This window comes from Macrobrachium rosenbergii, chromosome 47 (assembly GCF_040412425.1).
Source record: "Macrobrachium rosenbergii isolate ZJJX-2024 chromosome 47, ASM4041242v1, whole genome shotgun sequence".
NCBI classification, from domain to species: Eukaryota; Metazoa; Arthropoda; class Malacostraca; order Decapoda; family Palaemonidae; genus Macrobrachium; species Macrobrachium rosenbergii.
Window position 1 is genome coordinate 20,849,915 of NC_089787.1, and position 24,702 is coordinate 20,874,616.

The 24,702-nt window shown below is 36.1% G+C and overlaps 1 protein-coding gene and 1 long non-coding RNA gene across 2 annotated transcripts; both read left to right on the forward strand.

Annotated features, from left to right (window-relative positions):
- Nucleotides 1-9,852: 9,852 nt before the first annotated feature.
- Nucleotides 9,853-10,398, forward strand: LOC136830885 (uncharacterized). Its single transcript, XM_067090856.1, has one exon. It carries the CDS (start codon nt 9,853-9,855, stop codon nt 10,396-10,398), a length of 546 nt encoding a protein of 181 aa, XP_066946957.1.
- A 4,139-nt stretch (nt 10,399-14,537) lies between these two features.
- Nucleotides 14,538-24,613, forward strand: LOC136830595 (uncharacterized). Its single transcript, XR_010850673.1, has 6 exons — nt 14,538-14,761; nt 17,291-17,393; nt 18,107-18,249; nt 19,163-21,324; nt 22,657-22,746; nt 23,360-24,613. It is a non-coding gene; the product is annotated as an uncharacterized lncRNA (long non-coding RNA).
- The last annotated feature ends 89 nt before the right edge of the window (nt 24,614-24,702 follow it).

Genomic DNA, 24,702 nt, shown 5'->3' on the forward strand with positions numbered 1-24,702 from the left:
ATATATATATATATATATATATATATATATATATATATATATATATATATATATATATATATATATATATATATATATATATATATATATATATATATATATATATATATATATATGTGTGTGTGTGTGGTGTCCCGATACTTTCCATTTCGGTGAAACGCGATCGAAAGAAAGTTAGTGGTCACTTGATAGTCCCAATCCTCTGGGGAAAGCGACCAAACTTTCTAAAAAGAAAGTTTTACTAAACTTTCAAAAAAGAACGTTTTACCAGACTTCCTAGAAAGAAAGTTTTACCAAACTTCCTAAAAAAGAAAGTTTTAACAGACTTTCTAGAAAGAAAGTTTTAAAAAAGTTTTAAAACTTTCTAAAAAGTTTTGGTCAAACTTTCTAAAAAGAAAGTTCCACCAAACCTTCTGAAAAGCTTGTTTTACCAAACTTTCTAGAAAGAAAGCTTTACCAAACTTTCTAAAAAGAAAGTTTTCGGTTCCAAACAAGTTTGTTTTCTCCTTCGTTTCAAACACGTGGAGGAACCACAAGATACGAGAAGCCCAATACAGGAATACCTTTCAAAGAACTAGTCTGTAGGAAAATAAAAAAAAAAAAAAAGTTTATGGGTTTTTGATAATTTTAGCTTTCTGAAAAGAAAACTGTTGTGCCGGCTTTGTCTGTCCATCCACACTTTTTCTGTCCACCCTCAGATCTTAAAAACTACTGAGGCTAGAGGGCTGCAAACTGGTATGTTGATCATCCACCCTCTAATCATCAAACCTACCAAATTGCAGCCCTCTAGCCTCCTCAGTAGTTTTTATTTTATTTAAGGTTAAAGTTAGCCATAATCGTGCGTCTGGCAGCGATACAAGACAGGCCACCACCGGCGCGTGGTTAAAGTTTCATGGACCGCGGCTCATGCAGCATTATAGCGAGACCACCGAAAGATTGACCTATTTTCGGTGGCCTTGATTATACGGTGTACAGAAAACTCGATTGCGCCGAAGAAACTTCTGTGCATTTTTTACTCATTATTATTAAATTGAAGAATAGAGACTTAAGAAACCTTTCTACCGATAGAAATGGTCATATATTGATATCAACTAATAATTTAAATAGTGTTTATTTGTGCAAATATTTCCAGGTCATTTATGAACAAAGTCTAAAGGTCAATGAGTTTTCGCTTTTCTTTTGTTTATTTGTGCATATATATCGATGTCCTTTATACACAAGGTCCAATGGTCAATGAATTTTCGGTTTTCTTTTTAAAGCGTTAAAATGAAAAGTAGAGAAAAAAAAATTTATACCAGTGAAAAATATTGAAGCTGATTCTTCTCTGCTGACATCTTCGCAAACATTCCCTTTGAACGCGCAAGAATCATCAGATTCCGTCGCCGATTTAGACGGGCAAGAAAAACAGTTCCTTTATATTGCTCACTTACTGGGGATACAGCTCCCCCTCTCCCCCTCCCCCCAGAAAATGAAGGGTTAACCTTCCATTCCTGCCCAGAAATACGACGGTCATCACAGACGTATATATTATTATATATATTTGGGGTGACGGACAGACCTACCGTAACAGCTAATCATTCTCAAATGCCTGAGATTTACAGAGAATTGTCGGCCTTGCGAGAACACGCGATCGATCCCTCGTGGCGATAAGTGGTAGAGGCGACGCCAGGTAGCACACGGGTGACGGACGGAGAGAGAGTGCGTGCATGCTTTGAGTGAGAGTAATTTGCCTTAGAATTGCAATTTTCTGTTCGTGTTTGCGTGAGTTGTACCCATTTCGGTCCTGGGTTGTAAAGAAGAAGAAGAAGAGGTGGACGTTCTTTGTTTTGTTTATTTTCTGTAGAAAGTCTCTTGTTTTCTCTCTTATTTCTTTCGTTTATTTATTTATTTATGTATTTATTTATTTATCTACTTATTCATTTAATTATCTAATTCATTCATTCATCTATCTATCTATCTCTCTATCTATCTACTTATTTATGTATATATCTTTTTATTTATTTATCTATTAATCTCTTCATTTAATTATCTATTTATCAATTTATTTATGTATTTATTTAGGCGACAGGAAACAAGCAAATAGATCTTTCCTGGCATGAAGGCTTCACTGTCAAAAGGCCAGTCTTATTTTTTCCTCTCCTGTTAAAAAAACAAAATCGAATCGCACCTTGATTTAGCCAAGATCTCCAAACAAGAGAAGACTAAAATATATTTACTGTGTCATAAACATGGCTATTCTAAGCCTCCATCCCCACAAAACTAAACTAAAAAAAAATGTTCTTTTGGGTACAGTCGATCAAGAAAGTTCCCCCAACAAAGTTATCAGAATATTCCCATTCAACGCAAACCGCCTGGGAAAGTCATTCCAATTTGGGTAAAGTCTCTTCAGGGAAGAATTACTGATATACTGAGCAAACGAAAGCCACTTTCAAAGGTCAAGGCTGGAAAATCGCAGTTGCGTGATATCAGGATGTAAAATCTGTTGAATGGATTCGGTGAACATTGCAGTGAAATGTGGAGGAGCTATTTTTAGACGCGAGATTGCAGTGACGGTAGTTCAGGGTACTCCAATATAAAGAAAACAGGTTATAATAAATTTTTTGTTGTTATTATTATTATAAGTTTAGCTCTTGCAACGCGACTTCATTATTGATAGATGAAAACATTGAAACGACCTGTCATGTGCACGCACCGACGTTGAAATAAATTACTTCTTTGAAGATTTAAGAAATGGCCCTCCCCACCAAAAATCCATCAATAATCCACAAAATTTCACTAAAATCCACTTGATAAATCCAGAATTTACGTCCAAATCCGTATTAATCTCGAAATCTAACCCTCTGTAGTTAAGAAATAACTTTAAATAATATCATTGACATTATTTGCCATTAGAACCATATATATCCGGTGCCAACTCGCTTGTCTGCAGAATTTTGTCCAAATTCAAAAATAAAATAAGTAAAAAATGCACAGAAGCTTCTTCAGCGCAATCGAGTTTTCTGCACATCGTATAATCAAGGTCACCGAAAATAGATCTATCTTTCGGTGGTCTTGTTATAATGCTGTGTGAGCTGCGGCCCATGAAACTTTAACCACCGCCCGATGGTGGCCTGTCCTATATCGTTTCCAGACGCACGATTATGGCTAACTTTAACCTTAAATAAAAAACTACTGAGACTAGAGGACTGCAATTTGGTATCTTTGAAGATTGGAGGATGGATGATCAACATACCAATTTGCAGCCCTCCAGCCTCCTCAGTAGTTTTTAAGATCTAAGGTCGGACAGAAAAAGTGCGGACGGACAGACAAAGCCGGCACAACAAACGAAGGTTGAAAGACAAAAATTAACGTCAATTGTTGAACACAGAACACCTGTCATCTGGACGGGTTTTGCGTCAGAGCTGAAGAATATTGAATGATTTCGCCTCTCCTCTGGTGAGGGTCGAACAGCAAGGGAAAATGGTGAGTTATAGCAGATTTTCCTTAATGGAAAACTAACGATATCTTGATGAGATTTCAGAACTCGGGGGGTTGGTCTTTGTTTTGGTAGATTTATTGCCAATAAACTTGAGTTTTAATTCTCGGTTCTCGTTTAGTGGAAGACAAAAATGTCAAGTCGTGACGTATACATCTCTCTCTCTCTCTCTCTCTCTCTCTCTCTCTCTCTCTCTCTCTCTCTCTCTCTCTCTCTCTGTACGTACACAATCTATTTATGCAACGATCTCCCAAAAACTAAAGGTGGTGTACCTCTTCGCTCCTGGAAAACAGGAGTAATAATTTACGCTGGTGTATAAACTAACATTATATACCTGTTATTATTTTGTTTTCAGGTTTATGCTCAAAATAAAAATACAACCATTGACTTAAAGGAAGTTCAGTTGTGAATATATTTCCAAATAACTGTTAAGTATATACACATTCCAAAGATACATTTATTCCGGCCATTATACAAACATAGGAGTTGACTTCTTAGTTACATTAACGAGTTGGAAATCGAATACAATTTTTCGTCAGTAAATAAAGCGATTTCAGAGGCTATACGTCAGACTCATTTGCATGACAGATGCCTCATGCTTTATCATGCAAGAATAATTAGCCCAGACGTAATTGGGCTCGATTTTTACGTCTAGACAAACGTTGGAAATAAAACCTTATCCCAGAGTCTCTCACACGCCTTCATGGCGCCCACGAAAGAGAGGCATTGCTGAAACAAAATAAAACCACTTCAGGAGATTAGAAATTTGACGAGACGCAGAGGCTCGCGAGGGAATTGCCAAGCGTGTCCTCCAAGTTCTGAGACGCTTCCATCTTGCTGTTTCACTCTGTCATGTCCTGTTTTACCGCTGTCATGCCTGTTTTACCATTGTCATATCCTGATTTACCTTTGGTACATCCTTTTTTACCTCTGTCATACCTGTTTTACCATTGTCATTTCCTGTTTTACCTTTGTCATTTCCTGTTTTACCATTGTCATTTCCTGTTTTACCATTGTCATTTTCTGTTTTACCATTGTCATTTTCTGTTTTACCATTGTCATTTTCTGTTTTACCATTGTCATTTTCTGTTTTACCATTGTCATTTCCTGTTTTACCATTGTCATTTCCTGTTTTACCTTTGTCATTTCCTGTTTTACCATTGTCATTTTCTGTTTTACCATTGTCATTTTCTGTTTTACCATTGTCATTTCCTGTTTTACCATTGTCATTTTTCCTGTTTTACCTTTTCTGTTTTACCATTGCTTTTCATTTTACCTTGTTTTACCATTGTCATTTGATGTTTTACCTCTGTCATTTCCTGTTTTACCATTGTCATTTCTGTTTTACCTTTGTCATTTCATGTCATTTCCTGATTTACCATTGTCATTTTTTACCATTGTCATTTTTTACTTTGTCATTTCCTGTTTTACCATTGTCATTTCCTGTGTTACCTCTGTCGTACCTGTTTTACCATTGTCATTTTCTGTTTTACCGCTGCCATATCCCGTTTTACCGTTGTCATTTCCTATTTTAATATTGTCATTTCCTGTGTTACCAGTGTCATATTATTTACCGTTGTCACTTCCTGTTTTACCGTTGTCACTTCCTGTTTTACCGTTGTCACTTCCTGTTTTACCCTTGTCATATCAAGTTTTACCGTTATCATATTTTACTGTACTGTTGTCATATCCTATTTTACCGTTGTCATTTCCTATTTTACCTTTGTCATTTCCTATTTCACCTCTATCACAGCTTATTTTACCGCTGTCATAACCTGTTTATACCGCTGTCATATCCTATTTTACCGCTGTCATATCCTGCATTACCGTTGTCACATCCTGTTTGCGCAGAGCGAACGTATGAATAAAAACGCACAATCCAATAATCATCTCCCTTCCATTGGCAATCCGGGGCGAGAGAGAACAAACAGAATAATTGTGGGTTTGATTAAGGAATATTAGAAGCTCAGAGGAGATCCCATAATATTCAATTATATTTTTCATCTCGTTTTTGAAACACAAAATGTCATTTTTCGAATGACTCGGGACTTCTTATGGATTTATATATTTATAGACTTCTATATTTATATATTTTTGTCTTCTCCCTTTTGCGAATCGTAAAAAAAGTAAGTTGTAATAAATTTTTTATTGCTTGAAATATATTTTTATTAAGATTTTATTCTAGTTTTTATTTGTAATGAGAATTTTTTATATTTTTCTTATATTGCCATGTTTTTTTTAAATATTATATAGTAGTTATTCAATTGTTTGGTTTCTATAATAACCTTTTATAGTTTATTTGATTTTCATAGTAACCTATCTGGAAAGAGAGAGAGAGAGAGAGAGAGAGAGAGAGAGAGAGAGGCGAGAAGCATATTTCCTTGTGCAGTCAGGATTCAAATTGCTTTTTCCTCTCCTTTCCACATAAATTCAGCTTTTTATATCCTTTGGAGAAGCGTTCCTCGTTCATTACTTGCCAAAGATAAAAAGAGGGAGAGAGAGAGAGAGAGAGAGAGAGAGAGAGAGAGAGAGAGAGAGAGAGAGAGAGAGAGAGAGAGAAGTGATAACGAGATCGCTTGCCAAGATGCTTCAGACTTTGGTGATCTTGGAAGCGTCACAAATAAAATCTTTCAATATTATTCTTCTTCTTTTGAAAATAATAAAAGAAAAATTACTTAATTTCTCACTAGATGGCTTCAGTGTAGTTGCTCTTAGACCAAAGACTCCATATATCATATTTGGAAAATAATATCATACATATATACATACGTATACATTCCTATTCACTTCTCATTTCTTAGCCTATTTCTGCTGGAGTATTTATTAATCGTTCAGAGATTTATTCTTTTAAATTTCTTTTTGCATTATCCAAAGTTCATCTGCTTTACAATGCACAAGCACAGATGCACAGGTATGCATTGAGCACGGATGCACAGGAATTAAACACCCCACCTGTTTATTTAAAAATGAAAACATCAAGAAATTTCGCCGGGGTTTTAATTTGGCGTTTGATCCAGTCTATTATAAACCGTGTTTTTTAAATTGTAGATATCTTTGCTATACGATATCTGAGAAGTAATCAGAAAAAATCTGTAGATTCCTAAGTTCTTGATGCACTTTATTTTTTAACAAACCAGATGAGATTGATAATATTCTTTTTAAAATATTGGAACAATGTTTATCGAAATGCTAAGACAAAGTTGTCAATATTTTTTTGAAGAATGCAGAAATATTTACCGAAATGGAAAGGCGAAGTTGACAATGTTCTTTTTAGAATATTGCAAAAATACTTTTCGAATTGCAGAGTTGCGAGACGCGAATGTCTTCCCAAAGATATAAAAATTATCGTTTAAAAAGAACGAGATTGGAAGCATCTTCAAGTTGAGCAACAAAAAAAATATGCAAAATCAGCAACTTTCAAAACTCTACGCTTTTATGCAAGAGAGAGAGAGAGAGAGAGAGAGAGAGAGAGAGAGAGAGCTATAACTTTGTTGCATCATCAACAACTTTAGCGCGAATTCGCAAGAATAACTTCGGTAAATTGGCCAAATAAAGTTGAGGAATCGTTATGAAACAAAAACTTCCTGGCCCCAAATCAGTGCAAAGGACGATCGCTCCTGAAACGTTAGGGACTGAATTTCTCTCTCACTCATTCACTCAACTGACTCACTCCCTCACTCCCTCATTCACTCAATCACACCCTCACTCACTCACTCATTGCACGCATGTACAGATAACTTTATTATGGTACCAAAGTAATATTTACGTCCGTAAACTTAAAAGTAACCTGTAATGTTATTTGCTACTGAAACATGAAACATGGACCTATGAAGCTAGACCTAGGCATTGCTTCGCCAGATATTTCATTTTACTGGCCTCCTCCTAAGCGCGCATTCATTCCATTTCGGTCAAAATTACTTTTGATTGTAATCTTTGTTAATTCATTCTGTCCAAGTATCGTTCCAATGTTCATGAAGGCAAAAAATGTATGTATGTCTACACTAGCCTTTTATAAACCTTATGCGTGTCACCAACATTCGGTGGAATTTTAAACTTTTGTTCGATAAACTATTTGGAGCAAATAGTCCCGAAAGTGCGCAATCATTTGAGCTATTATAACCATTTGCATACTCAAGGAATAATTATATAAATAAGAAAAGTAATCTGAAAAGAAAACCGCAATATGCCACGTATTAACTGAAATTTCCCGCCTTCCGGCCACTACCGCAGTGGCTGTTCCTTTCACCTCCCCACACAGACCCTAGACAGCCTCATAGATTAAAATATTTCATGCTATTTCGTGTAATTTACTTACAAGAAATTATCAAAATGCCTTTTATTCGCACTTGTATAGACAGCTGTCATTTTCATTTACCTAAAACGAGATCAAAACGAATTTTTAAAGCCCATCGTTCGTTTACGTTCGACCTGAGTAGACTTTGTTGCAAGCTCGTCACTAATGTGCTTGTATTGTTATATTTATCGATATAAATCGGATGTTTATGATATAACAAGAAGGTGTGAGAGTTCTTTGTATATATATGAACATTCCATTATATTACTGAATAAATAGTTTACATTTTTATTACAGTAAGCCTACGATATCGGACACATTCATTTCAGCCAATCGAGAGCTAGGTATTTGAATGACATAGCTACAGTTTCTGATGTCTTACCTTTTAAGACTATTGTGATTGTATTTTGTTTATCCATATATTTCAGTTCCTCTCCTAATCTTTATCTTGTTTTTCCCATTACCTTTCTTTTTTTATTTTCTGAGAGATACAGATAGATATCTCTCTTCGTCTTGACCTCAATTGCAGCATTTATATGTATGCATTTTACCAGCTAATACTAGGCCTACCATAAGTTTATATACTGTATATATACTATATATATATATATATATATATATATATATATATATATATATATATATATATATATATAAAGAATCTAGTATATATTTTCAATATTCAAAGAGTCTTTTAAGTTAACACATTTTTTCTCTCTTGTTATTTTCTCTCTCTCTTTGCAAACGTTTCTGTAACTCTCACTCATTTTTACAAACAAAACTTTTTGCATAGAAAATAGTAAAAATTTCATGAATTTCTGTTAGAAGAAAAAGTATGTTGTAAAATCATTTTTAATCATTATTTTCCAAAATTTGTTATATTTCTATCACGAGGAAATTTTTAGCTAAAAATTTTGTCTAGAAAAACAGAGAAAAAAAAAAATCCTTTGTTTATGGTGAGGATAAATAAAAATTTTAACATCGGCTGAGTGATTTGAACTTTTCAAAACCGGTTATATTTTACAGAGTTAAGATTTATTTTAAAATTATATATATACATATATATATATATATATATATATATATATATATATATATATATATATATATATATATATATATATATATATATATATATATATATATAAACTGTATTATAAACTGGTTATCAAAATATGATTGAGACACGAACATCAATTGATACCTATATGATTTATAACCAACGTTGTCAGTACTATTTCTTCTAAGGCTACTTAATACTGGTGTTAAGTGAAGTTACAGTGATATAATGGAAGAGCTAAAATCGTAATTAAGGAAAAAGAAGAATAAGAGGAAGAATGCACGAATACAAGAACTATCCAATTAAGATAAACGCAACTAATTCCAATTCTTTTGTCCAGAGCCTCCGATAATATGTTTTCCTCCCTGACTAAAAATAAATAGAAAAAACTGATATTGGATCAAACTGTTCGTACTATTGACAAATCCATTACGCGATATGTCATGTCAACATCATAATACCATCAATGAATGTTGCTGACAAGATTTGTCTCATCTCAAACATTTGTTTAACTGAGAGTATTGACTTTGCTTATTCAGCTGAATGAATATGTCATTCATGCGCATGCGTCTCATCTCATGACGTGACGTCAGCATTTCTTTATTTTATTTTATTATTGTTTAATGTCGACTTTGATAGGAACGAAATGTGACGTCAGAGTTCCAAGGACGGAGAAATTATTTTAGAAAAAGTGAGGTCTTTTTACCCAGTACCAACTTCGCACTGGGCAGAGAGAGAGAGAGAGAGAGAGAGAGAGAGAGAGAGAGAGAGAGAGAGAGAGAGAGAGGGCGATATGAGCTAAAGTTAAAGGGAAAAACGATTTGTTTTAGGAGTCCATATAAATGAAAATGGTTGAAAGTCTGTGGAGCAGACTGACATTTCACGGACCTTTTAATAGAGTTTGGGTCATAATGAACTGAGGCTGAAGTGGAATGAGGGTCAGAGGCCTTTTTAGAGAATGTTTTCATTCGGGTTTTTGGTCATTGTAAACTGTTGACCTCCTCCTCACTTCGGACTTTTTTAATGTTACATGTTGCTCACCTCACAACACATCACCTCGCATTATCCCACTTCGCTTCACCCCACAACACATCATCTCACCCCACTTCACCTCACCTTTCCCCACAACAACCCCACTCCACCCCTACCACTTCTCCTCACCCCATCTCACCTCACCCCATTCCATACCACCTCACCCCACTCCGGAACACATCATCTCATCCCACCTTCACCCAATTTCACCTCACCCCACACCTCACCTTACCCCACAACACATCACCTCACACCACAACATCCACCTCACCCCACCTCTCCTCACCCCCATTTCATCCCACCTCACCCCACCCCACAGCACCTAACCTCACCCCACCTTCACCCCACTTCACCACCTCACCTTACCACCACCTCACCTCAACTCACCCCATCTCACCTCACCCCATCCCACAACACATCATCTCACCCCACCTTCACCCCACTTCACCTCACCTCACCCCACAGCACCATCTCACCTTACCCAACCTCACCTCAACTCACCCCACCTCATCTCTCCTCACCCCACCCCACCCCTAAAAATACAAAAACTTGCACTTAATGAACTTGTTGGTGTTGTTTTTGACTGAGCTAACTTTATGCCAGCACGGGCTCTTGCTTGAAAGAGCAGCCCGTAAGTGTCATTTAGATAATTGCTGTGAAACATGAATTGAATTCACTGCTTTTTATGATTCTTATAATATTCATAATGTTCCCAGGATTGAAATAACCAGTGGATGTTTGACATAAAATGATGCCTTTATTAGGGACATTGCTGGAGAGAGAGAGAGAGAGAGAGAGAGCAACAGCAACCAACTAACGTCTTTTCAATAGTTAATTGATTGATAGTTATTCCAAGATAGCAAAGTTCTCATATTCATTATTATACGATAATGAAAACCCACCCCCTTCTCCTATTCCCCCTTCCCTCCCCCTTCTCCTCACCCTCTTCCCCTCCCCCCCTTCTCCTCACCCCATCCCCCTCCACCTCTTCCCCTCCCCGAAAGCAAAACCCACCTCTGTTTGGGGTTAAAAGGTCAGTAGAATCTCTCAATGAGTGAAAGAATAAAGAATAAAAAAATCCAAAATGAAAGTCTGATGGAATGAATTAGCAATCGGGAGAGAGAGAGAGAGAGAGAGAGAGAGAGAGAGAGAAAAATTATATCAATAACTAACGAACGAAAACTTCAAAGAGAATTTCCCAGAAATAAAAAAACCAATAATAAAAAAAAACTCTATCAATTAATTCTTAAGCATTTAAAGGAAGTCCTTTCCCTTCAACCGGTAATAATTAATTATATTACTTTAAAATTCGATTCCATCACTTGACCGAAAATTATAGAATCTTAAAAAAGTTGACCAACTTTTACGATGGACTGATGAGGTCGAATGATGACGGATTGAAAACTTCGAGAAATTGTGAATTTAAAAAGACTTCATTTACCTATATTTACCTACCTACCTACCTGGAGGATATATGGCTGAAATAAGCCTGATTAATAAGTAAATTCCCTACGTCATTTCTCTTCGGATTTCTTAAAAGGTCTAGAAGTCTAAAAAAGCAAATTAAAATGGTCATTTCTCTTTTCTTCATATTTTCCACTTCTTAAGATTTCTTAAAAGTCTAAAGTCTAAAAATAGACTTTATAACTGGCAAATGAAAATGGTCTTTGAATATATATATATATATATATATATATATATATATATATATATATATATATATATATATATATATATATATATTACATCCGTCTTAGAGATTGTTTCGGGTCTGAAAGACTTTCTCAGTTCTCATTAAGTTCTTCACTTAACCTCTTCCTGGGATTCATATCATAAAGAAATTTTGTTCTTGTATAAATATTTTACCAATAACTTTTCCAGACACAGAATTTTCTTAAGATACAGACTGCACTGTTCCACGAATCTGATGACAAATTTAGAAGGAATCTCAAGTTTTGAAAACACTTTGGGAAGAGATCACTTTTTAAATTTAAAGAGAGAATCCTCAGAGAGATGAATTTGAGGACTTAGAGAGAAGAGAGCTGATTCACATAATGGTGTCAGCCATCGTACTAAGTAATTGTCCTCTTTTCTAATATCAGAAATAGACTTTATAAACTGACTGACTGATAGGTTCTGTAAACTAGCCGTTATAACTACTGAGTTTTGTTTTAATGTAAGTTTCGTTAATAGCCTTAACTGATTAAATATATATATATATATATATATATATATATATATATATATATATATATATATATATATATATATATATATATATATATATAGAAGAGAGAGAGAGAGAGAGAGATATATATATATAAAGAGAGAGAGAGAGAGAGAGAGAGAGAGAGAGAGAGAGAGAGAGAGAGAGAGAGAGAGAGAGAGGTCTGAAGCAGTAGGAGGCCTGTTGAACGTCAAGAACAGCGGGAGAAGAAGAAAGAATTGGGTGAGGAAATCAAATGAGGAAAATCACTTGAGGAAATATTTTTAGGAAAGAAACAAAGTGAATTCCCATGATGCCTCACAAGATCACCAACTGATGCGGCCAAAAGGACTTTTGTTTAAGTTATAATAAAACAGTCCATGTCATAATACCTATAAATCTCTCTTATTTTAAGTAAATTATGATATAATCACCAAACGACACTCACAATAAAATGTCGACCTGGTTAGGCCTAATACCACAATGCTACAACTCAGCTCCAACTCCTTTTGGGATCAAAACCTTCTTTTAGCTAAAGAAAGCCATTTTAAAGGAACACTCCAATCCCCATTCGCTAATGGACCCAGCGAATGGAGGAAATATAAATCAGATCCATTACCCCACTGCCATTGCCACGCGCCTCATAAACTCGTAGAATACTCTGTAGAACAGTAGGTGCCATTTGCCTCAGACCAGAACCGGGACTTCGAAGCAGTTTGCCAGGTTAATAAAATCATATTTAAGCGGCAGGTGGCGTTAAGAGACGCCCTTCTGCAGGCGTGATGGCTCTCCAGGGGCGCGTCGTGATTTTCGACACCAAGGGAAATGAACCGGAAGGAATTTAGGGAGTAAAAGGGAGAGTTAATCCTTGCAATATTCGGGAGGGTAACTCTACGTTTTTCCGAGTGTCCCTTTGGGGCGTTTCATGGTCATTGATACTATAAATCTCTCTCTCTCTCTCTCTCTCTCTCTCTCTCTCTCTCTCTCTCTCTCTCTCTCTCTCTCTCTCTCTCCTGTTCAGAAGATTTTGGGCGCAAAGCTGAACGGTTTCGTACACAACCATCCTAAATTAAAAATAATAATAATAATTAAGTAAATGTCAAACGTCTTACACATACAATTTTCGTTAGCTTCGTACACGATTTATGTTTATTTATGAATACTAGTTTTAAATCGGCAAGAGCAATCTCGTCCGAAAATACGGAATTTGGTCTTTTAGAAAACAAGTAATAAACTATTTCCCATCACTTTCGAACAACGAAAGGGCAAAAACGAATTGGCTTTGAGTGAAGCCAGAAAATATTTATTTGTTTACCTTTATTTTTTTAAAAACCTACTGTTGGCCAGATCATAAGTTGCGAAGCTCTTATTTTGTTAATAAGTCCCATTAGTTTTCTATAATGTCTATATTACTATAGTTAATCATATTTAAAATACCTGTATAAAGTTTCATGTTGTTTTAAGAAGTCAAGACTACCAATGGCTTCTTGCGCCCAGGTTAGTGAACAGCAAAAATTGCTGGGTATTGTTTTAAACAACTTCATTATGTATTCCTGCCAAAGGATTTCTGTTGTTTCTTCCAAGTATTTTATATATTATAACAGTAGATTTTTATGAAGTTTATTAGAAATTACAGATCACATTTATCATCTGCCAGCAGGTGCCGTCAACATCGCTTTTTCAGAAGTGCTTGCATTGACTCTCAGGTGGAGCATTTAAAATTTACACTAAAATAAAGAAATTTTAAGTTAAATTGATAAGTGTAACAGAAAAATACATCAGTGTTTATATTCATAAGCACTTTTACGCTGTTTGACTTATAATAAATCAAATTTTAATGAAAATTCCTTGCTGCTAAGTAGTCGTGTATTTAATTGCAGACAGATTAATACCACTTACATCACACACTATTCTTCCCGTGTCCCTTGCACGACCCTTGGAAGAATACTGCTGACGCTATCACATACTATTCTTCCAAGGATTGTGCAAAGGGCATGTCCAAACCATCACTATCTCCCCTCCATCATTATCTGATTATTTTCTTGGAGTTTTAGATGATTTTCAACAATATTTGTGCGTCTAGAAGGAAAACTTTATACTTACCTGGCAAAACCCATTTCAATCAATTAATACAGTTTTTATTTCACTTTGCAGCTATCGTAGGGTTAATGGTTTCATGTGATCGATATTTTTAATATGATTATAATATTGTCTTCCTTACTTGCGGACTTTGTTTTAAAACAAGTGACATGTCCTTAATACGCGTTTTAATGACGCTGTTCAGTGCTTTGTGTCTACCTCAAGTTACGAAATATAAGTGAAACATTTCATTGTTTTTAAGTGGGAAATTTATATTCATCTCGTACAATCACTGCGACTAATGTAGGACCGAGGTGTGTTGGTTTATGCATCCAATATATAACTACTAATTAATGGTATTCATCAGTACTTGGAGCACGAAAACTGGGTCTCGTCTGACCAGCCAATGGGAAATCGTTTACGAAGACGCTTTGTCAAAAACCAAAGCTTTCAGCCAATGAAAGGGGACGATACAAACGTCAGCTACGTTAGAGGCCTCTGATTGGCCAAAAGCAATTCCTGCCTCGATATAGGAAGCCTCAGTGTAGTTCTAAACACGAAGTTGGAGAGGTGTCTTCATAAACAAGTGCTTGCGAAATGAAAAACTGGCCTACGGTAAGAATAAGGTGATTCTAGTTAGTTTTTCTGACATTCTTAGCAGATATTCTTGAATTTCTAGACGTAAGAGTTCCATTAACCTCTGGAAATCTTAAGAATGTCATGGAAATGAGTATTTTGGTCGCAAAGTTCTTGGTAATTTTGCTTTTTTCGAAAAATTGCCGCAGTGTGAAGCCCTTTCAGCTGAAAGCTGGGCGTTTGCGACTCGGAAATTTATTTGCCAGGTTTTTTTCCAAAAATTCTGTCTATCTAACGAACGTATGGTCCGGGGTCCATGACAGACCTTTTATTGTAATGGTTGTCAGGTACAGAAGGATGATTTCCAGTTTTTTTTTCAAAATTCTGAGGCTGTTGACGGTAGGTACGGTTCAGGGTTCATAACAGACATTTTGTGGCAAGGGGGTTCAGGTATAGAAGGTTGATTTTCGAGGTTTTTTCCCCAAAATCCTGACGCTATTAAAAGTGTACATGTTTCAGAGTCCATGACAGACCTTTTTTTGCAAGGGTGGTCAGGTATAGAAGGTCGATTTTCCAGTTTTTTTTTTTTTTTAATTCTGAGGCTGTTGACGGTAGGTACGATTCAGGATTCATAACAGACCTTTTATTGCAAGGGTGGTTCAGGGTCCATGACAGACCTTGAGGTTGATTTTCCATTTTTTTTTCCATTTTTTTTTTTTTAATTCTGACGCTATTAAAAGTCAGCATGACAGACCTTTCTTTGTAATGATGGTCAGGTGTAGAAGGTTGATATTCCAGGTTTTTCCCCCTCAGAATTCTGACGCTGATAAACGTAAGCATGGTTCAGGATCCATATCAGACCCTTTTTTGTAATGGTGGTCAGGTATAGAAAGTTGATTTTCCAGGTTTTTCCCCAAAATTCTAAGGCTATTAGAAGTGAGCAGGGTTCAGGATCCATGGCAGACCCTTTTTTGTAATGGTGGTCAGGTATAGAAGGTTGATTTTCCAGGTTTTTCCCCAAAATTCTAAGGCTATTAAACGTAAGCATAGATCAGGGTCCATGACAGACCTTTCATTGTAATGGTGGTCAGGGATAGAAGTTGATATTCCAGGTTTTATCCCCAAAATTCTATGGCCATTAGAAGTGTTCAGGATTCATAACTGACCTTTTATTGCAAGAGTGGTCAGGTGTAGAAGGTCGATTTTCCAGGTTTTTTTTGTCAGAATTCTGCGACTGTTGACGGTAGGTACGGTTCAGGATTCATAACAGACCTTTCATAGTAAGGGTGGTTAGGTGTTGAAGGGCTTGGTGTGGACCTCTGGACTCTGAGCAACTAAAAAACCCGTTCAGTCTTAGGTTATAAGGAATCAGAACTGAAATGACAGTAAATGTGCTTTACCATCTCAAATTGAAAAGTGCAAAAATTGCAGTTTAGACAAAGTGTTTAAGGATAAAGTAAAATTTAAGTGATATCAATCTCATGGCCATAATTAAATTATCGGAAAATCCATCAAAAATTTATTTAGATGTATTAATGTTTCCGTATCAGTAACACTACAGGCTACGTACTTAGTGTGAGCAAATATACCAATTTTCCCAATCAAATCATTAAATTATTCTAATTAAATGAATAATTACCTGCAGAAATAAACATCATACATTTTCATCAAACCTGAATGACTTTTCGTTGAAATGATTCATTATCCTTATTGTACCGATTGCCCAAAAAACGAAATTCCCTAAAACCAGGGACTTGGATCAAAAGTGAGGGAACCTACCTTGGTGTAAACTAGTTTTTTCTCTCAATGTTATTATTGCCTAACTGAGGTAATACCATCACAAATTCCAGTCTCACAGAATGGTTAGGTAAATGTCTTGCCAGTAATGAAGGCATTGTATTTTTATTTAAACCGTTGCATCTGTATTATATTTTATTACATTAAATAACCGTTGCACTGCATTATATTCTATTACATTGAATAACCGTTGCACTGCATTATATTTCATGACATTAAATAACACTGCATTATATTTTACATTAAATAACCGTTGCACTGCATTATATTTTATTACATTAAATAACACTGCATTATATTTTATTAAATCAAATAACCGTTGCACTGTATTATATTTTATTATATCGGAATTAAATGCTGCTAAACTGACTCATTTTAATAAAAAAATGTATTCCAAAAGTCACTTATAAAGGAAATAACAGAATGCTTATTATTCTACTATACAATAAGTCAGTGTGCCCAGATCCTGAGTTAACTGGCATTCAACATCGCCTTCACCATCAGAAACAATAACAATAATTACTGTCAGTTGCACTGGACATTACTGAATGGTATTTAGGTATTTTTTAATGTTTTGTACCACGACACCAGTAGGAAGGTGTCACGAAGAGAGAAATTTACAATTGGTGTTTTTCATTTCCCCATAGATATATAACTTTAAGGAATTATATAGTCCAGTTTCTTTGCAATTGGAGATTTAATCATTTGTGATTATTATTTGTATCGAACCATTTTTTCTAACAAGTTATTAATATAGATTTTTTTTTACAGACAAGGTTTAGAGTCTAGTCGTTTCAATACATCCATTCAGGCAATTCGATACAACTCAGCCTTTCAATAGATCTGTCAAGTTTTTCAGTTACTGAATGAAACTGTAAGAAAAAACTGAATAGTTTGAACTAATGACGTCACAGCTTATAACAAGGCTTTTCTCTACCCTTCCAAAGTGGAAAATCCAGAATTTGATGAACCAGCTTCACCTAATCCCTAGACAGAAACTACTAAATGTCACTCAAAAAAGCGAAATTTTTTACGATGTCTAATATTGCGAAGTTATTGTTTTGAGATAATCAGTGGAGTAAACACTGCCGTCAGTAAATAATTAGGAACCTTTACGCTAAGCGTGTCAATACTTTTTTGTTTTTTGTAGTAAATCAGTATTGCGAAGTCAGTAAATAAATTACTTATCCCCTTGAAAACGTAGATTTGCGAAATTACTGAGTAAAACAAGTAGGAAAAAATAAAAATTTACGATTTTTTTATATTGTTTTTTGTAGCAGCATTGCAAAATATTTGAGTAAATTGAGTATAACCTTAAAAATTTAGATTTGCGAACCATTAAAAGTAAAGTAGAATGATTAACAAGCAATTTACGATTGTTGCAAAACGTATTAGATATTTGAATCGTGTATACTTCGATCTAGTTGTAAGGGAGAATTTTTTGTAAACTGTTTATCAGATAAGTGCCTATAACTTTCACGTGAGTGCGACATTGTTAATAAACTTGTAAATGTTTGAAGAAATAGGTTCAACTGTTTAAATCATTTTTGTGGAAACGAACTGGGCTGTACCAAATCGCCTTTATAGATGTATCGAAACGACTTTTGTTTGCAACGAAACGACTTCGAGGAGGAACCAGGAACCACTCGAACACGAAATTAGGACAATTGACGTCGATGCAGAATGTTATTCGACATTCATGATAAGGCAGGAATCGACGATTGAAATTGGTAAGTTTATTTTTATTTGCGTAATGTCAGGAGGTACGTAGATGAATTATATCTTGCTGAACTTATGAAAGGAAAGTTCAGAATTCATTTCTTGCTGAACTTATAAAGGGAAAGTTCAGAATTCATTTTTTGCTGAACTTATGAAGGGAAAGTTCAGAATTCATTTCTTGCTGAACTAATGAAGGGAAAGTTCAGAATTCACTTCTTGCTGAACTTATGAAGGGAAAGTTCAGAATTCATTTCTTGTTGAACTTATGAGGTTGAAAGTTCAGAATTCATTTCTGCTGAACATGAAAAGTTCAGAATTCACTTCTTGCTGAACTTATGAAGGAAAGTTCAGAATTCACATTGCTGAACTTATGAAGGAAAGTTCAGAATCCATTTCTTGCAGAACTTATGAAGGGAAAGTTCAGAATTCATTTCTTGCTGAACTTATGAAGGGAAAGTTCAGAATTCATTTCTTGCTGAACATTGAAGGGAAAGTTCAGAATTCACTTCTTGCTGAACTTGTGAAGGGAAAGTTCAGAATTCATTTCTTGCTGAACATTGAAGGGAAAGTTCAGAATTCATTTCTCGCTGAACTTATGAAGGGAAAGTTCAGAATTCTATTCTTGCTGAACTTATGAAGGGAAAGCTCAGAATTCATTTCTTGCTGAACTTATGAAGAGAAAGTTCAGAATTCACTTCTTGCTGAACTTATGAAGGGAAAGTTCAGAATTCACTTCTTGCTGAACTTATGAAGGGAAAGTTCAGAAATCATTTCTTGCAGAACTTATGAAGGGAAAGTTCAGAATTCATTTCTTGCTGAACTTATGAAGGGAATTGCTGAACTTGTGAAGGGAAAGTCCAGAGTTCATTTCTGAGTCAAGTTAGTCACTTTCTATAGAGTTCTTGTTCTTTTTTTTCGTTGCAGGTTCATTGCTATGTTACTTCCTGAGGGAAAGGAGAAAGTTAAAATGACTGAAATGTATAAAGCAACAGACGATTTATCACAATTGGAATTTATCCAGAGATACTTCAAGATTAAAAAAATTTGGGTATTAGACAGCAGCCAAAATTCTTCTGCAGAAAAGGAACAAAAAACAGACATATTGACCGCTAATAACTCAGTTATGAAGACAATAAAGGTCAGATAAAAGAAAATTATTTAAGGAAAGATGTCATGGAACAATGGCTTTGTAATCCCATACATATGAGGAACATGGGGGTCAGGTGTGCCAAGTAAAAACTCACCACCAGATACTAACAGAGTATTCGTTTCTCTCTGCTGTGAGTAGGCCCAGTTCCTCCTGCCTTTGGGATTGCTAGATTGCAAGCAGAAACGTGGGAGACTTCTCCAATCTATTCGTGCATGTCACTAATTGCATGATGAGTCAGTTGGCTACTTTATAGGTTTGAGCCTCCTCCTCAAGTCGTGTACTCATCGGGGTTCAAGTGACGGCCCTTTGGTACACCACAACACAAGAATAGGTACATGGCTTACCTGTACTGGAGGTACACCCAACACAATGGGCAAGCCCCAATCTAAACTCACTCTTAAGAAGCAACTCACCTAGTGCCAAAGACCTCAACTCCCTTTCTCACTGTGTACACCTCCTCCAACCACACCTGCCCCCCACCCCCGACCACCTAGTACAGTAAATATCAGATTATGGGTAATGGCTTAAGACTTTTGTAAAGCATCCATCATCACTGGGTGGTGAAGGCAAGCTAGTAGTTTGAGACTACCCAACAGAAACCCATAACTTCATTATCTCACATGAGTCCCGTTGGGTAGTCAAGCTTTCCAAAGGCGTAGGGGCCCCAAATGCAAAAATTGGAGTTATCGGGCATCCTAAAACATTAGCCACAAATGGACTTGAAACAGCCAATCCTACCCAGGCCAACGACGGGCAAGTATGGATGTAACACCCTGAGCAAGCAATTCATGAGGCGCAAACTGACTTCCTAGGGGGACACCACGCCTCTACGAGGAGTGTTACCTTAGGGGATTGTGAGCCCTTTCCACCCCAGGATGACAACAGTAATTGGTATAGATCTAGTGTGGATCTCACCACCTGTGGGTTGAACTCCTATGTAGGTCGAACTCCTATGCAGGGTAACACCAGTGTAAGAAACAATACATCCCTATGCAATGCAGCAGTAAGACCCTTGTGGCATTGTGCAATTAGCAGAGCTGGCAAGCCATTATTCTTCAAGGAAGCTGATGGCTTGGGAAATAACTAACTTGTTAGTTACTCACGCCATTTACCCACACATTGTCCACGATTGGAGGTTGGCTAAGCTGCTATATATTCATGACTGAGGTGTGCCAAGCTACAAATGCCTAGGCCATGACAGATACCTCATAATACAGTAGTATGAATGCAATAAGAGCGTCAGAAAGATCACAGGTAGAGAGACTGTAATTGCACCTGGAACTGTATTTCTTATCGTTGACCAATTGCCACTGGAAAAATACAAAGTTTAAGAAAATAAGAGTACAGAAGCAGTTTAATTCTAGAATACGCTTTTTAAGTCACCAAGTGAGAACTAAACTATCAGGACAGATCTAAACACTTGAACCTCTTCCATACTAATGGAAACCTGTTTTAAGTGAAAGAGTAGAAAATTGAAAAATTGACGAAATGTTACCATCTATCATGAATTGAATCACGTGCCAAGGACAGAAATGAATAGGTGGAGTATTTTATCTCATGAAGCAACTGGACTCATTAAAGCACCAGATGTTAAATGTTAAAGAAATGTTTTCAAATCCATCATTAATTAATTGCTTGTAAGTATACACAAAGGATCACGGAGGAGTAAGGATTATTGGAACCAAGTTGCAAGCAAGATAGGCCTATTAGAAAAATTAGTTTGACCCAGTAGACTATTCGTCAGGTAGCTGCAATAATTAAGGAGATATCAAAACAAGGATGAACCAAGGAGAGTCATGACGCATGAGAAGTAACTTTTCAAGAAACGAAAAGGCTGGCCTGACGACCAGTATGAGGGCTAATGGGACGGTCTCCCATAAACAGGATGATGGAGAAACAACAACTGGGTTAAGCCCTCAAAACAGGATTATCACAGGTGAGTCTTCAAGTATTTAGCAATACGAAATTCTGTTGTAGCTTTTTAGGGGACCTTTCATGTAGGGTATAACACTTCGATTGTTCTTTGTTCTACGAATATGAATGCAAGAATAGAGAATTAGAAAACTGAAGTAAACAATGAGTGGCAGTACTGAAAGATTCAAGAATTGAGAGGTGGCTTGACACCTACAGTACAGCATAAGTTAAGTTCATGGGATTTCTGAAAGTCTGAAAGAGCCAAAATTAGTAACAGCTCACCAGTTGCTGCAATGAAGAGCCATTTTGTTTATGAAGTGGCTAGGTATTCCCAGTGGTAGGTGCTTCCAGTGATTTTGCGGAGGAAATGCAATGTTTCCCCCACTTAAAGGGCCTCAGTTTCTGCACATAATCACATAATTTCTGACGATACAGTAATGAATTTCTGAAAATACATTCCATTTGATCCGTGACAACTCACGAAAGGGGGGAGGGGGATTTTATCTTGTATAAGGTGCAGGGAATGACTAAAATGAATGTCTTGTTGAAAGAACTGCCGTGGGAAAGTACGTTTACACAGCTTGCATAGCTATTCCAGTATAAAAATTACAGTCAACTCTCAGGTTTGGGTACTTGTACTGTACAAGCCACTCTGGCTTAAAGGAAACAGATGTAAAAATCCATTAACGATACATGTAATCTAGATGGTACTACAACTAGCCTTTGCAAGTGAGACTATTGAATATGATGGAGTCAAGTACGAACTTTGTCATAGCTAAAGGGTGGCTTCAGGTATATAGTAAGTCGCCTTGCAGCTATTTTGTAGAATTTTGTAGAACTCCAAGAAGCTTCTTCGGTCATCTGAAAGTTGGTGGAGTTTCTGACAACTTGATATATTGGGAATCAATTTGCTCAAAAGCTTTTATGTTTTAGAATTTGCATAGTAGACCGATTTTTTCATGACTTGAACACTTAGTGGTGATAAGATTAAACACAGTTTCAGGAAGATGACCTCGATAAAAGACTACAGACTCAATTGAAAAAGACCCAACGAGCTGTAGGCATTACTCAATGTTCTTTGCAGCGTTCCTTCGGCCCCTAGTTTGCAACCCTCTTCGTTCTTTTTACTGTACCTCCGTTCATATTCTCATTTTTCCATTTTACTTTCCTCAGTCATCTCCTAACAATTGATTCATAGTACAACTTCTTTGAGGTTTTCCTCCTGTTACACCTTTCGAACCTTTGTCGATTTCCGTTTCAGCGCTGAATGACCTCATAGGTCCCAGTGCTTGGCCTTTGGCCTAAATTCTGCATTCAGTCCACGATGTCACTGACATGTTTCCCGTTCTTCCAGGTGACCTGCTTCATGTGAGTTTTTCGAAGGAAGCAGTGGACGAATTTTTGTAAACATCATCCGAAGAAGTTGTTGTAGAACCTAACAAAGGTAAGTTTAAAGAACATGGAATGAGGTTCTCGTTAAAATGTATTATTTTGGGTTGGATAGAAAGTATAGATCTTAGAGGTGTTGGTTTTACAGAATCTGGAATTCATTTCAACTTGTTTAAAACGGGGAATTAGAAAAAGATGAATTTTGTGGATTGTCAGTGCCAGTATCCTCTGGAGTTCTTGAATGATTTAAAACAAATCGTGTGTGCTCAAAAATGTTACCAGTTTTATGCAAAATTGTTGAAATTATCTTTACAAATGTTATAGCCAGGCCCAAGCAATAATAATAATAATAATAACAATAATGATAATAATAATAGTTGATAAAGATAAACGTCTACTTATTGTAATTTTCCAATTGAAACTTCTGCTGTACTAGAGAAGCCTCGGTCTCTTTCAGTGAAATTTAAGATGGCCTCGATAAAAGACTGTAGACATTCTATACTGGTCTGAAAAGACCCCGTCCCATATGTGCCCCTCTTTGTAAAATGGTGCCAAGGTATAGGATGTCTTGGGTCATGTTATAATGAATTACCTCCTATCTTATTACCTTGCAAACCAGATCATCTCAGCGTGACATGACGTCATTAACTTCTTCCAAATATTTTCAGGAAAGTGTCTCTGCAGCTCGCAAAAGAATAAATGGGACGAGTTTGCACAGACTCAAGCTTCACCTTGGAATTCTCAAGCGTCTTCAATGAAAGGAGGAGGTTGAGTTCAAGAAGAGGCCACCGTTTTATTTACTAAATTGTGTCAAGAGCCAGATATAGCTATTCACAAGATTTACTGGTTACTAATCACAGTAATGGGATATAAAAATTGTCCCATTAACATACTCGTTGCTGTTGGAAAGAGCCATAGAGCCATGATTTCGTATAGATTACAGTCTCATCTCCTGTGACTGTTAAGAGTAGGATTAGGGTCCAATTTATTGCACAAGTGCCGTCTATGTGTTTAGCCAGGAGTTATACTCTGGTAGAATTGTACAATCTTATCTCCCTTGACTTTGAAAAGTAGGATAGGGTAAATTTATTATATTTATCATATAAGCGTTTTATCAGGGTCATCTTTGTTTGTTGATCCAAAATTGAGTCAAGTTCATCTTTGCATCTTGCAATTTGTAAATAGGAACTGTAGGAGTGTCTGTTATTTGAGGTAGTCCATGCGATTCAGGATACATCACTTATAATGTATATATACATACGTATATACACACTTCGCATTAATTTAATATCAGCTGTCAGGTAGTTCAGGATATTTCAGATTACATAATATCAAATACAAATTTCTTGTTAGTTCAATAACAGCTATCAGGTAGCCGTGGATACATTTTGACTTCCTGTCAAAAAGTCACTTAAGTTTAAGGGTAGTTTTTCCATTAGCTCAGTTTTGACTTGGATTATCCACTAGGTCATTGTTACATACGTGCCCTGGGTACGAAGGTCACGTGAGATGAATGCTGCCCTGAAATGGAAAACTGCAGTATCTGCAAAATTTTTGAAATTGAGCCATGCCACCTATTGGGCTCGTGAAACACTAATACACAAATTACTGCAGTTTCAGAATGATTCTTCAATGCTTTCCACGAGTGTTTAGGGGACCCCATTTGCAGTATCTGCAAAATCAGTAGTAAGACAAGGGAGTATCTACCATTTTTCTCGGTTTTGTATTTTTGCAGGTACTGCAGTGTTTCATTTTAGGGAAGAATAGTAGGTTACTTTTCACTCTGTCATTTTCCTGAAGTTCAAAAATTATCAGTAGCAAAAATGTAATTAATCACAAGAAACAGGTTTTACTGATTTGATGGAATTTCTTCATGTTGGTAAATATAGTTAGGAATATTGTGTGAGGTACTAACCATTATAGAATAGGTACTTTAGGCTTACGTACAAATTATTCCTGATATTTTTCTATGAAGTCGTATAGATATTCCTAAATTAGCTTCTAACATAGA